The 16,153-nt window shown below is 63.6% G+C and overlaps 1 protein-coding gene across 1 annotated transcript in view; it reads right to left on the bottom strand.

The window, feature by feature from the left end:
- The window catches only part of LOC107050659 (valine--tRNA ligase-like), a gene marked incomplete at its 3' end in the record, with an annotated part of 79,785 nt that overhangs the window by 44,878 nt on the left and 18,754 nt on the right, over positions 1 to 16,153 (bottom strand). The window contains exons 6-10 of the mRNA XM_046901513.1: positions 12,472 to 12,580; positions 9,368 to 9,462; positions 8,126 to 8,216; positions 5,284 to 5,409; positions 4,011 to 4,024 (exon numbers count right to left, since the gene is read on the bottom strand). Coding sequence (XP_046757469.1) covers positions 4,011 to 4,024; positions 5,284 to 5,409; positions 8,126 to 8,216; positions 9,368 to 9,462; positions 12,472 to 12,580 — 435 coding nt within the window. The remainder of the gene's footprint in view (positions 1 to 4,010; positions 4,025 to 5,283; positions 5,410 to 8,125; positions 8,217 to 9,367; positions 9,463 to 12,471; positions 12,581 to 16,153) is intronic.

The following is a 16,153-nucleotide window of genomic DNA, read 5'->3' as shown; positions in this document are numbered from 1 at the left end:
CCCCACCCCATAACCCCACAACCCCACCCCACATCCCCACCCCACCTCCCCACCCCATAACCCCACAACCCCCACCCCACATCCCACCCCACATCCCCGCCCCATAACCCCACCCCCTAACCCCACCATCCCCCCCCTCACATCCCCACCCCATAACTCCACCCCATAACCCCACAACCCCGCTCCACATCTCCACCCCATGGGCCCCACCCCATAACCCTGCCCCATAACTGCCCCCCACCCCATAACCCCGCCCCATAACCCCGCCCCCTAACCCCACCTCCCCCCCCTCACATCCCCACCCCATAACTCCACCCATAACCCCACAACCCCCGCTCCACATCTCCACCCCATGGGCCCCACCCCATAACCCTGCCCCATAACTGCCCCCCACCCCATAACCCCGCCCCATAACCCCACCCCCTAACCCCACCTCCCCCCCCTCACATCCCCACCCCATAACTCCACCCCATAACCCCACAACCCCCACTCCACATCTCCACCCCATGGCCCCACCCCATAACCCTGCCCCATAACTGCCCCCCACCCCATAACCCGGCCCCATAACCCCGCCCCATAACCCCCGCCCCATAACCCCGCCCCATAAGCGCCCCATACCTGCAGATGGGTACAGCCATGGGGTTTTCGCTCTCCCCCCGGAAGAGCCCCAACTTCTGCAGCGCCGCCACCCACCGCCCCCGGGCCTCAAAGCGCCGCATTCCCTATGGGGCACACAGTCACCCCACAGCGCCCCACAGCGCCCCATAGGGCCTCAAAGCGCCGCATTCCCTATGGGGCACACAGTCACCCCACAGCGCCCCACAGCGCCCCATAGCGCCCCATAGTGCCCCACAGCACTTCCATAGAGACCTGCCCCATAGGGCCTCAAAGCGCCGCATTCCCTATGGGGCACACAGTCACCCCACAGCGCCCCATAGCGCCCCATAGGGCCTCAAAGCGCCGCATTCCCTATGGGGCACACAGTCACCCCACAGCGCCCCACAGCGCCCCATAGGGACCTGCCCCATAGCGCCCCATAGGGCCCTCAAAGCGCCGCATTCCCTATGGGGCACACAGTCCACCCCACAGCGCCCCATAGCGCTCCACAGCGCCCCATAGAGACCTGCCCCATAGTGCCCCATAGAGACCTGCCCCACAGCGCCCCATAGGGCCTCAAAGCGCCGCATTCCCTATGGGGCACACAGTCACCCCACAGCGCCCCACAGCGCCCCATAGGGACCTGCCCCACAGCGCCCCACAGTGCCACATAGCGCCCCATAGACACCTGCCCCATAGGGCCTCAAAGCGCCGCATTCCCTATGGGGCACACAGTCACCCCATAGCGCCCCACAGCGCCCCATAGGGACCTGCCCCACAGCGCCACATAGGGCCTCAAAGCGCCCCATAGAGACCTGCCCCACAGCGCCCCATAGGGCCTCAAAGCGCCGCATTCCCTATGGGGCACACAGTCACCCCACAGCGCCCCATAGCGCCCCACTGCGCCCCATAGACACCTGCCCCATAGCGCCCCAAAGCGCCGCATTCCCTATGGGGCACACAGTCACCCCACAGCGCCCCACAGCGCCCCATAGGGACCTGCCCCATAGCACCCCATAGTGCCACATAGCGCCCCATAGACACCTGCCCCATAGGGCCTCAAAGCGCCGCATTCCCTATGGGGCACACAGTCACCCCACAGCGCCCCACAGCGCCCCATAGTGCCCCATAGGGACCTGCTCCACAGCGCCCCATAGGGCCTCAAAGCGCCCCATACAGACCTGCCCCATAGGGCCTCAAAGCGCCGCATTCCCTATGGGGCACACAGTCACCCCACAGCGCCCCATAGCGCCCCATAGAGACCTGCCTCTTAGTGCCCCATAGCGCCCCATAGAGACCTGCCCCATAGCGCCCCATAGGGCCTCAAAGCGCCGCATTCCCTATGGGGCACACAGTCACCCCACAGCGCCCCACAGCGCCCCATAGCGCCCCATAGGAACCTGCCCCACAGCGCCCCATAGTGCCACATAGCGCCCCATAGAGACCTGCCCCATAGCGCCTCATAGTGCCCCATAGAGACCTGCCCCATAGGGCCTCAAAGCGCCGCATTCCCTATGGGGCACACAGTCACCCCACAGCGCCCCACAGCGCCCCATAGGGCCTCAAAGCGCCGCATTCCCTATGGGGCACACAGTCACCCCACAGCGCCCCACAGCGCCCCATAGGGCCTCAAAGCGCCCCATAGAGACCTGCCCCATAGGGCCTCAAAGCGCCGCATTCCCTATGGGGCACACAGTCACCCCACAGCGCCCCATAGCACCCCATAGCGCCCCACAGAGACCTGCCCCATAGTGCCCCATAGAGACCTGCCCCACAGCGCCCCATAGGGCCTCAAAGCGCCGCATTCCCTATGGGGCACACAGTCACCCCACAGCGCCCCACAGCGCCCCATAGAGACCTGCCTCTTAGTGCCCCATAGCGCCCCATAGAGACCTGCCCCATAGCGCCCCATAGGGCCTCAAAGCGCCGCATTCCCTATGGGGCACACAGTCACCCCACAGCGCCCCACAGCGCCCCATAGCGCCCCATAGGGACCTGCCCCACAGCGCCCCATAGTGCCACATAGCGCCCCATAGAGACCTGCCCCATAGCGCCTCATAGTGCCCCATAGAGACCTGCCCCATAGGGCCTCAAAGCGCCGCATTCCCTATGGGGCACACAGTCACCCCACAGCGCCCCACAGCGCCCCATAGGGCCTCAAAGCGCCGCATTCCCTATGGGGCACACAGTCACCCCACAGCGCCCCACAGCGCCCCATAGGGCCTCAAAGCGCCGCATTCCCTATGGGGCACACAGTCACCCCACAGCGCCCCACAGCGCCCCATAGGGCCTCAAAGCGCCGCATTCCCTATGGGGCACACAGTCACCCCACAGCGCCCCACAGCGCCCCATAGACACCTGCCCCATAGCGCCCCATAGGACCTCAAAGCGCCCCATAGAGACCTGCCCCATAGCGCCCCCCGGGCCTCAAAGCGCCGCATTCCCTATGGGGCACACAGTCACCCCACAGCGCCCCACAGCGCCCCATAGACACCTGCCCCATAGCGCCCCATAGGGCCTCAAAGCGCCGCATTCCCTATGGGGCACACAGTCACCCCACAGCGCCCCACAGCGCCCCATAGACAGCTGCCCCATAGCGCCCCATAGGACCTCAAAGCGCCCCATAGAGACCTGCCCCATAGCGCCCCCCGGGCCTCAAAGCGCCGCATTCCCTATGGGGCACACAGTCACCCCACAGCGCCCCACAGCGCCCCATAGACACCTGCCCCATAGCGCCCCATAGGGCCTCAAAGCGCCGCATTCCCTATGGGGCACACAGTCACCCCACACCGCCCCACAGCGCCCCACAGCGCCCCATAGGGCCTCAAAGCGCCGCATTCCCTATGGGGCACACAGTCACCCCACAGCGCCCCACAGCGCCCCATAGGGCCTCAAAGCGCCGCATTCCCTATGGGGCACACAGTCACCCCACAGCGCCCCATAGCGCTCCACAGCGCCCCATAGAGACCTGCCCCATAGCGCCCCCCGGGCCTCAAAGCGCCGCATTCCCTATGGGGCACACAGTCACCCCACAGCGCCCCATAGCGCCCCACAGCGCCCCATAGGGACCTGCCCCATAGCGCCCCACAGAGACCTGCCCCATAGGGCCTCAAAGCGCTGCATTCCCTATGGGGCACACAGTCACCCCACAGCGCCCCACAGTGCCCCATAGGGACCTGCCTCTTAGTGCCCCATAGCGCCCCATAGAGACCTGCCCCATAGGGCCTCAAAGCGCCGCATTCCCTATGGGGCACACAGTCACCCCACAGCGCCCCATAGTGCCCCATAGAGACCTGCCCCACAGCGCCCCATAGGGCCTCAAAGCGCCGCATTCCCTATGGGGCACACAGTCACCCCACAGCGCCCCACAGCGCCCCATAGAGACCTGCCCCACAGCGCCCCATAGGGCCTCAAAGCGCCGCATTCCCTATGGGGCACACAGTCACCCCACAGCGCCCCACAGTGCCCCATAGAGACCTGCCCACAGCGCCCCATAGAGCCCCATAGAGATCTGCAACACAGCACACCATATCCACCCCACAGCGCCCCATAGTGCCCCATATCCACCCCATAGCACCCCATATCCACCCTATAACACCCCATATCCACCCCACAGCACCCCAAATCCACCCACAGCACCCCATATCCACCCCACAGCACCCCATTGGGCCCCATATCCACCCCACAGCGCCCCGTATCCACCCCACAGCACCCCACATCCACCCCAAAGCACCCCATAACGCCCCATACCCACCCCACAGCGCCCCATAGTGCCCCATATCCACCCCATAGCACCCCATATCCACCCACAGCACCCCGTATCCACCCCATAGCGCCCCGTATCCACCCCACAGCACCCCATAATGCCCCATATCCACCCCACAGCACCCCATAACCATCCCATAACACCCCATATCCACCCCACAGCGCCCCATATCCACCCCACAGCACCCCATATCCACCCCACAGCGCTCCATATCCCCCCCACCCCCCACCCCACTGACCAGGAAAGGGGGTGGTACGTTCTCCAGCCTCCCATCCTCCCCTATGATGCTGACCATGCGCCCCATATCCACCCCACAGCGCCCATATCCACCCCACAGCACCTCATAGTGCCCCATATCCCCCCCACAACACCCCATATCGACCCCATATCACCCCATATCCACCCACAGCACCCCATATCCACCCCACAGCACCCCATAACCATCCCATAACACCCCATATCCACCCCACAGCGCTCCATATCCACCCCATAACACCCCATATCCCCCACACAACACCCCATATCCACCCCACAACACCCCATATCCACCCCACAGCACCCAAATCCACCCACAGCACCCCATATCCACCCCACAGCACCCCATTGGGCCCCATATCCACCCCACAGCACCCCATAACCACCCCATAACACCCCATATCCACCCACGGCACCCCATAGTGCCCCATATCCCCCCCACAACACCCCATATCGACCCCACAGCACCCCAAATCCACCCACAGCACCCCATATCCACCCCACAGCGCCCCATAGTGCCCCATATCCACCCCATAGCACCCCATATCCACCCACAGCACCCCATATCCACCCCATAGTGCCCCGTATCCACCCCACAGCACCCCATAATGCCCCATATCCACCCCACATCACCCCATATCCCCCCCACCCCTCACCCCACTGACCAGGAAAGGGGGCGGTAACGTTCTCCAGCCTCCCATCCTCCCCTATGATGCTGACGGTGGGCAGTTGGTGCCGCTGCCCCACTTCGAAGTCGGTGGCGTCGTGGGCGGGGGTCACCTTCACTGCCCCTGCATTTGGGGGGGGGGTCAGGGCCACGCCCACCGCAAGCCCCGCCCCCTTTCCAAGCCCCGCCCCCTTCCAAGCCCCGCCCACTCCCGAATCCCCCCACCCATCTCAAAGCCCCGCCCACTTCTGGACCCCCACCCCTTTATAAGCCCCACACTTTCCCACCCCACTTCCCTCCGTAGGCTCCGCCCCTTTTCCTAGCCCCGCCCCCTTCCAAGCCCCGCCCCATTTCCAGGCCCCGCCCACTCCCGATTCGCCCCACCCATCTCAAAGCCCCGCCCACTTCTAGACCCCCACCCCTTTGTAAGCCCCACACCTTCCCACCCCCCTTCCCTCCTTAGGCTCCGCCCCCTTTCCAAGCCCCGCCCCCTTCCAAGCCCCACCCCCTTTCCAAGCCCCGCCCACTCCCGATTCACCCCGCCCATCTCAAAGCCCCGCCCACTTCTGGACCCCCACCCCTTTATAAGCCCCACACCTTCCCACCCCACTTCCCTCCGCAAGCCCCTCCCACTTCCAGCCCCGCCCACTTCCGGGCTTCACCCCTTTACAAGCCCTACACCTTCCCACCCCACCTTCCCTTCCTAGGCTCCGCCCCTTTTGCAAGCCCCGCCCACTCCCGATTCACCCCACCCATCTCAAAGCCCCGCCCACTTCCGGACCCCCACCCCTTTATAGGCCCCACACCTTCCAACCCCACCTTACCTCCGTAGGCTCCGCCCCTCTTCCAAGCCCCGCCCCCTTTCCAAGCCCCGCCCACTCCCGATTCGCCCCACCCATCTCAAAGCCCCGCCCACTTCTGGACCCCCACCCCTTTGTAAGCCCCACACCTTCCCACCCCCCTTCCCTCCTTAGGCTCCACCCCTTTTTTAGCCCCGCCCCCTTTCCAAGCCCTGCCCACTCCCCATTCCCCCCCCAATCATCTCAAAGCCCCGCCCAGTTCTCGACCCCCACCCCTTTATAGGCCCCACACCTTCCAACCCCACCTTCCCTCCGTAGGCTCCGCCCCTTTTCCAAGCCCCGCCCCCTTCCAAGCCCCACCCCCATTCCAAGCCCCGCCCACTCCCGATTCACCCCGCCCATCTCAAAGCCCCGCCCACTTCTGGACCCCCACCCCTTTATAAGCCCCACGCCTTCCCACCCCACTTCCCTCCGCAAGCCCTGCCCACTTCCGGCCCCGCCCACTTCCGGGCTTCACCCCTTTACAAGCCCTACACCTTCCCACCCCACCTTCCCTTCCTAGGCTCCGCCCCTTTTCCATGCCCCGCCCCCTTTCCAAGCCCCGCCCACTCCTACTTCCCCCCTCCCCTCTCAAAGCCCCGCCCACTTCTGGACCCCCACCCCATTATAAGCCCCACACCTTCCCACCCCACTTCCCTCCGCAAGCCCCGCCCCTTTTCCAAGCCCCGCCCGCTTCCGGCCCCGCCCACTTCCGGGCTTCACCCCTTTACAAGCCCCACACCTTCCCACCCCACCTTCCCTTCCTAGGCCCCGCCCCTTTTTCATGCCCCGCCCCCTTTCCAAGCCCCGCCTCCTTATCCAAGCCACACCCCCTTCCCAAGCCCCTCCCACTCCCGATTCCCCCCGAGCCATCTCAAAGCCCCGCCCACTTCTGACCCCGCCTCCAATCAAACCCCAACCCTTCCCAAGCCCCGCCCCTTTCAGGGATCCCCCCCCTTCCCTAGCCCCGCCCACATTTGCTTCCACTCCTTTCCCTAGCCACGCCCACTTCTGACTCAGCCCCCAATCAAACACCACCCTTTTTAAGCCCCGCCCACTTCCGGCCACCACCCCTTCCCTGGCCTCCACTCATTCCCAAGCCCCGCCCACTTTTGCATCCACCCAATCCCAAGCCCCGCCCACTTCAGACCGCGCCCCCATTCAAACACCACCCCCTTATAAGCCCCGCCCCCTTCTGAGCACCACCCCTTCCATAGCCCCGCCCACTTTCGCTTAAACTCCTTCTCAAGCCCCGCCCACTTCCGGTCCCGCCCCTTTACAACCCCCTTTATGAGCTCCGCCCCTTCCCATGCCACGCCCCTTTCCCAGCCCCACCCACGTCCGGGTTACACTCATTCCCATGCCACGCCCACTTCCGGCCCCGCCCCCTCTCACCCCACCCCTCTATAAGCTCCGCCCCTCCCCATGCCGCACCCCACCCAGACCCCGCCCCCTTTCCCAGCCCCGCCCACTTCCTCTCCCACCCTTCTCCAAGCCCCGCCCATTTCAAACCCCACCCCCCAATCACACTCTACCCCTCTATAAGCTCCGCCCCTCCCCATGCCGCACCCCACCCAGACCCCGCCCCCTTTCCCAGCCCCGCCCACTTCCTCTCCCACCCTCCTTCCAAGCCCCGCCCACCTCTGACCCCGCCCACCTGCAAGCCCCGCCCACTTCTGGCCACGCCCCTCCCTTTATAAGCCCCCCCCCCTTCCCACTCACTTTCCCTCCTTTGGCTCCACCCCTTCCCAAGCCCCGCCCACTCCCAGCCCCGCCCCCTTTCAATGCCCCGCCCACTTTTGGTCCCACACACCCCGAAGCTCCGCCCACATCCAAGAAACCCAACCCCCAAGCCCCGCCCACCCGCTCAGGCTCCACCCCTTTCCAAGCCCCGCCCCTCTGCAAGCCCCGCCCGTTTGATAAGCCCCGCCCACTTCCGCTCCTACCCTCCCCCAAAGCCCCTCCCTTTAAGCCCCGCCCCCTTTAAGCCCCGCCCCTTACCAGTCCCAAACTGGGGGTCGACGAAGGCGTCCCTGATGATTGGCAGGCTCTGCCCAGTGAACGGGTGCACCACGTGCCGGCCAATCAGGTGCTGGGGCGGGGCAACGCTGTCAGTTATTAGCCACCCCTCCCCCCCCCCCCCCCCCCCTTCCCACGTCCGGAAGTCCCGCCCCACACCGGAAGTCACACCACCCCCAATGAAACCTCTCCCGGAAGTCCCGCCTCACCCCCGGAAGTTCCACCAACCCACCCCCCCACACACAGAAGTCTTGTCCCGGAAGTCCCGCCCCATCCCGGAAGTCACACATCCCCAACAGAACCACCCCCGGAAGTCCTACCTCACCCCCGGAAGTCGAAGTTGTGTGTCCCACCTCCCTCCCCCCCCCCAGAAGTCTTGCTCCGGAAGTCCCGCCTCACCCCGGAAGTTCCAACCCCCAAAAGAAACACGACCGGAAGTCCCGCCTCACCCCCGGAAGTTCCACCCCCCCACACACACAGAAGCCTGGCCCCGGAAGTCCCGCCTCACCCCCGGAAGTTCCAAGCCCCCCCTTCCCTTATCCCCCATAAGTCTTGCCCCGGAAGTCCCGCCTCACCCCCGGAAGTTACAACCCCCCCCGCCCCCTTAAGATGTCTTGCCCCGGAAGTCCCGCCCCACCCCGGAAGTCCCACCCCCCCAGCCCCCCCCAGAATCTGGTCCCAGAAGTCCCGCCTCACTCCCGGAAGTTCCACCCCTCTCCCCCCCAAGAAGTCTTGCCCCGGAAGTCCCGCATCACCCCCGGAAGTTACTACACCCCCCGTCCCCTTAAGATGTCTTGCCCCGGAAGTCCCGCCCCACCCCGGAAGTTCCCCCCCCCCCCCCCCCCCCCCGGTAAGTCTTGCCCCGGAAGTCCCGCCCCACCCCGGAAGTCCCACCCTCCCAGCCCCCCCCAGAATCTGGTCCCAGAAGTCCCGCCTCACCCCCGGAAATACCACCCCTCCCCCCCCCCCAAGAAGTCTTGCCCGGAAGTCCCGCCTCACCCCCGGAAGTTTTCCCCTCCACACACAGATGTCTGGTCCCGGAAGTCCCGCCTCACCCCCGGAAGTCCCCCCCCCCCCCCCCCCCCCATAAGTCTTGCCCCGGAAGTCCCGCCTCACCCCCGGAAATACCACCCCAACCCCTTAAGATGTCTTGCCCCGGAAGTCCCGCCCCAGCCCGGAAGTCCCACCCCGGAAGTGCCGCCCCATTCCGGAAGTGCCGCCCACCTGGTAGCGGGGGTCGTCGGGATGCACAGCGATGGCGGCGTCCCCCAGCATCGTCTCGGGCCGCGTTGTGGCCACCACCACCTCCCCGGCCGGCTCTGCGTGTGGGGCACAGCCTCGCACACTGCCCCATAGCGCCCCACACCACCCCACACAGAACTGCCCCATAGCGCCCCACACTGCCCCATAGCGACCCATAGAGAACTGCCCCATAGCGCCCCACACCGCCCCACACAGAACTGCCCCATAGCGCCCCACACTGCCCCACACCGCCCCATAGGGAACTGCCCCATAGCGCCCCACACCGCCCCATACAGAACTGCCCCATAGCGCCCCACTGCGCCCCACATTGCCCCATAGCGACCCATAGAGGCCTGCCCCATAGCGCCCCACACTGCCCCATAGTGCCCCACTGCACCCCACACTGCCCCATAGTGACCCATAGGGAACTGCCCCATAGCGCCCCATAGGGAACTGCTCCATAGCGCCCCACACCGCCCCATAGGGAACTGCCCCATAGCGCCCCACACCGCCCCATACAGAACTGCCCCATAGCGCCCCACTGCGCCCCACATTGCCCCATAGCGACCCATAGAGGCCTGCCCCATAGCGCCCCACACCGCCCCATAGTGCCCCACTGCACCCCACACTGCCCCATAGTGACCCATAGGGAACTGCCCCATAGCGCCCCATAGGGAACTGCTCCATAGCGCCCCACACCGCCCCATAGGGAACTGCCCCATAGCGCCCCACACCGCCCCATACAGAACTGCCCCATAGCGCCCCACTGCGCCCCACATTGCCCCATAGCGACCCATAGAGGCCTGCCCCATAGCGCCCCACACCGCCCCATAGCGCCCCACTGCACCCCACACTGCCCCATAGCGACCCATAGAGAACTGCCCCATAGCACCCCACAGCGCCCCATAGCGCCCCACAGCGCCCCATAGACAACTGCCCCATAGCGCCCCACACCGCCCCATAGGGAACTGCCCCATAGCGCCCCACACATTGCCCCACACTGCCCCATAGCGAACTGCCCCATAGCGACCCATAGAGAACTGCCCCATAGCGCCCCACACATTGCCCCACAGAGACCCATAGAGAACTGCCCATAGTGACCCATAGAGTCCAGCTCTATAGCGACCCACACTGCCCCATAGCGACCCATAGAGAACTGCCCCACAGTGTCCCATAGAGGCCTGCCCCATAGCGCCCCACACTGCCCCACAGTGCCCCACACTGCCCCATAGCGACCCCACACCTCATATCCCACACCCCACACCACCCCATAACCCCCCACCCCACACCCTATAACCCCACACCCTATAACCCCACATCCCACACCCCATAACCCCCTATAACCCCACACCCTATAACACCCCATAACCCCCCACCCCATATCCCCCCACCCCATAACCTACAACCCCCCACCCCACACCCTACAACACCCCATAACCCCCCACCCCACATCCTATAACCTCCAACCCCCCACCCCCCACCCCATATCCCCCCACCCCACACCCTCCAACCCCACACCCCATAACCCCCCACCCCCCACCCCACAGCCCCCCATAACCCCCCACCCCATAACCCCACACCCCATATCCCCCCACCCCACACCCTACAACACCCCATAACCCCCCACCCCACATCCTATAACCTCCAACCCCCCACCCCCCACCCCATAACCCCCCACCCCACACCCCATAACACCCCATAACCCCCCACCCCACACCCCATATCCCACACCCCCAACTCCATAACCCCCCACCCCACACCCCATATCCCACCCTCCCCACCCCATAACCCCCCACCCCATACCCCCCACCCCACACCCCATAACACCCCATAACCCCCCACCCCACACCCCATATCCCACACCCCCAACTCCAAAACCCCCCACCCCACACCCCATAACACCCCATAACCCCCCACCCCACACCCCATATCCCACACCCCCAACTCCAAAACCCCCCACCCCACACCCCATATCCCACCCTCCCCACCCCACAACCCCCCACCCCATACCCCCCACCCCACACCCTACAACACCCCATAACCCCCCACCCCATAACCCCCCACCCCACACCCCATATCCCACACACCCCACCCCATATCCCCCCCCACACCCTCCAACCCCACACCCCATAACCCCCCACCCCACAGCCCCCCATAACCCCCCACCCCATAACCCCACACCCCAAACCCCATATCCCCCCACCCCACACCCTACAACACCACATAACCCCCCACCCCACATCCTATAACCTCCAACCCCCCACCCCCCACCCCATAACCCCCCACCCCACACCCTACAACACCCCATAAACCCCACCCCACATCCTATAACCTCCAACCCCCCACCCCATAACCCCCCACCCCACACCCTACAACACCCCATAACCCCCCACCCCACATCCTATAACCTCCAACCCCCCACCCCCCACCCCATAAGCCCCCACCCCACACCCTACAACACCCCATAACCCCCCACCCCACATCCTATAACCTCCAACCCCCCACCCCCCACCCCATAACCCCCCACCCCACACCCCATAACACCCCATATCCCCCCACCCCCCACCCCATAACCCCCCACCCCACACCCTACAACACCCCATAAACCCCACCCCACATCCTATAACCTCCAACCCCCCACCCCATAACCCCCCACCCCACACCCTACAACACCCCATAACCCCCCACCCCACATCCTATAACCTCCAACCCCCCACCCCACACCCTACAACACCCCATAACCCCCCACCCCACACCCTACAACACCCCATAACCCCCCACCCCACATCCTATAACCTCCAACCCCCCACCCCCCACCCCATATCCCCCCACCCCACACCCTACAACACCCCATAACCCCCCACCCCACATCCTATAACCTCCAACCCCCCACCCCATATCCCCCCACCCCACACCCTACAACACCCCATAACCCCCCACCCCACACCCTATAACCTCACACCCTATAACCCCCCACCCTATAACCCCCACCCTATAACCCCCACCCTATAACCCCCCACCCTATAACCCCCCACCCCATAACCCCCCACCCCATAACCCCCCACCCCATAACCCCACAGCCATACCGGCCCCGTGCAATGGGTAGGCGAAGGCCACGAGGACCCCAAACTCCACGGGCTGCTCATAGCCCGGCACCCGCAGCAGCGTCCGGCCCCGCAGCTCTCGCTTCTCCACCTGACCCACACAGCGACCCATTGCGACCCATAAGGACCCATAGGGACCCACAGGGACCCACAGGGACACATAGGGACCCCACAGGGACCCACAGAGACCCATAGGGACACGTAGGGACACGTAGGGACACGTAGGGACACGTAGGGACACGTAGCGACCCACAGGGAACCATAGGGACACCATAGGGACATATAGGGACACATAGGGGCACATAGGGACCCCACAGGGACCCACAGAGACCCATAGGGACACGTAGGGATCCACAGGGACACATAGGGACCCACAGGGACCCACAGGGACCCCATAGGGACCCACAGGGACCCATACGGACACATAGGGACACATAGGGACCCCATAGGGACACATAGGGGAACACAGAGACCCCACAGAGACCCATAGCGACCCATAGGGGCACATACGGACCCCATAGGGACACATAGGGACCCATAGAGACCCCACAGAGACCCACAGAGACCCATAGGGACACATAGGGACCTATAGGGACACATAGGGACCCATAAAGATACATAGGGACCCATAGGGACCCATAGGGACCCCACAGAGACCCATACGGACACATAGGGACACATAGGGACACATAGGGACATATAGGGATACATAGGGGCACATAGAGACCCCACAGGGACACACAGGGACCCATAGGGACACGTAGGGACTCCATAGAGACACATAGGGGCACATAGAGACCGCACAGGGACACATAGAGACACATAGGGACCCCATAGGGACACATAGGGACACACAGTGACCCACAGAGACCCATAGGGACACATAGGGACACATAGGGACACATAGGGACCCCACAGGGACCCACAGGGACACATAGGGACACAGAGGGACACAGAGGGACCCCATAGGGACATATAGGGATACACAGAGAACCATAGGGATACATAGGGACCCATAGCAACACATAGGGACACACAGGGACCCATAGGGACACATAGCGATACATGGAGACCCATAGGGACACATAGGGGCACATAGGGACACACAGTGACCCACAGAGACCCACAGAGACCCATAGGGACACATAGGGACACCATAGGGACACATAGGGGCACATAGAGACCCCACAGGGACCCACAGAGACCCATAGGGACACGTAGGGACCCACAGGGACACATAGGGACCCATAGGGACACATAGGGACCCATAAAGATACATAGGGACCCATAGGGACCCAAAGGGACCCACAGGGACACATAGGGACACATAGGGACCCCACAGGGACCCACAGAGACCCATAGGGACACGTAGGGACTCCATAGAGACACATAGGGGCACATAGAGACCGCACAGGGACACATAGAGACACATAGGGACCCCATAGGGACACATAGGGACACACAGTGACCCACAGAGACCCATAGGGACACATAGGGACACATAGGGACACATAGGGACCCCACAGGGACACACAGGGACACAGAGGGACACAGAGGGACACATAGGGACACATAGGGACCCCACAGGGACCCACAGGGACACATAGGGACACAGAGGGACCCCATAGGGACCCCATAGGGACATATAGGGATACACAGAGAACCATAGGGATACATAGGGACCCATAGCAACACATAGGGACACACAGGGACCCATAGGGACACATAGGGATACATGGAGACCCATAGGGACACATAGGGGCACATAGGGACACATAGGGGCACATAGGGACACACAGTGACTCACAGAGACCCACAGAGACCCATAGGGACACATAGGGACACCATAGGGACACATAGGGGCCCCATAGGGACACATAGGGACACACAGTGACCCACAGAGACCCATAGGGACACATAGGGACACATAGGGACACATAGGGACCCCACAGGGACACACAGGGACACAGAGGGACACATAGGGACACATAGGGACACATAGGGACCCCACAGGGACCCACAGGGACACATAGGGACACAGAGGGACCCCATAGGGACCCCATAGGGACCCCATAGGGACATATAGGGATACACAGAGAACCATAGGGATACATAGGGACCCATAGCAACACATAGGGACACACAGGGACCCATAGGGACACATAGGGATACATGGAGACCCATAGGGACACATAGGGGCACATAGGGACACACAGTGACTCACAGAGACCCACAGAGACCCATAGGGACACATAGGGACACCATAGGGACACATAGGGGCACATAGAGACACCACAGGGACCCACAGAGACCCATAGGGACACGTAGGGACCCACAGGGACACATAGGGACCCATAGGGACACATAGGGACCCATAAAGATACATAGGGACCCATAGGGACCCATAGGGACCCCATAGGGACCCCATAGGGACCCCAAAGGGGCACATAGAGACCCCACAGAGACCCATAGGGACACGTAGGGGCACACAGAGACCCCACAGAGACCCACAGAGACCCATAGGGACACGTAGGGACCCACAGGGACACACAGGGACCCATAGGGACACATAGAGCCCCATAGGGACACATAGGGACCCATAGGGACACACAGAGACCCACAGCGACCCATAGGGACACACAGAGACCCACAACCACCCATAGGGACACATAGGGACACACAGGGACACATAGCGACCCACAGAGACCCATAGAGACACATAGAGACCCATAAAGATACACAGGGACCCATAAAGATACACAGGGACCCATAGGGACACATAGGGACACACAGCGACCCATAGGGACCCACTCCATTTCCCCCCATATCCCCCCATAACCACCCCATATCCCCCCATATCCCCCCACAACCACCCATAACCACCCCATATCCCCCGACAACCACCCCATATCCCCCTATATCCCCCCCCTAACCACCGCATACCCCCCCATAACCACCCCATATCCCCCCCCAACCACCGCATACCCCCCCATAACCACCCCATATCCCCCATAACCACCCCATACCCCCCCACAGCCCCCCCATACCCCCCAACCACCCCATATTCCCCCACAACCACCCCATATCCCCCCCAACCACCCCATATCCCCCTATATCCCCCCCTAACCACTGCATACCCCCCCATAACCACTGCATACCCCCCCCACAACCACCCCATACCCCCCCCTAACCACCCCATATTCCCCCACAACCACCCCATATCCCCCCACAACCACCCCTAATCACCCCATATCCCCCCACAACCACCCCATATCCCCCCATATCCCCCCACAACCACCCCATATCCCCCCATATCCCCCCCTAACCACCGCATATCCCCCCCTAACCACCGCATATCGCCCCACAACCACCCCATATCGCCCCACAACCACCCCATATCAGCCCCTAACCACCCCATACCCCCCCATATCACCCCATATCCCCCCCTAACCACCCCATATCCCCCCATACCCCCCCACAACCACCCCATATCCCCCCATATCCCCCAATAACAAACCCATACCCCCCCATACCCCCCCATATCCCCCCACAACCACCCCATACCCCCCCGTATCCCCCCACAACCACCCCATATCCCCCCATATCCCCCCACAACCACCCCATACCCCCCCATATCCCCCCCTAACCACCCCATATCCCCCCC

Source organism: Gallus gallus, chromosome 16 (assembly GCF_016699485.2).
Source record: "Gallus gallus isolate bGalGal1 chromosome 16, bGalGal1.mat.broiler.GRCg7b, whole genome shotgun sequence".
NCBI classification, from domain to species: domain Eukaryota; kingdom Metazoa; phylum Chordata; class Aves; order Galliformes; family Phasianidae; genus Gallus; species Gallus gallus.
Note: the sequence above shows the minus strand (reverse complement) of the source record. Positions and strands in the feature narration are given on the sequence as shown.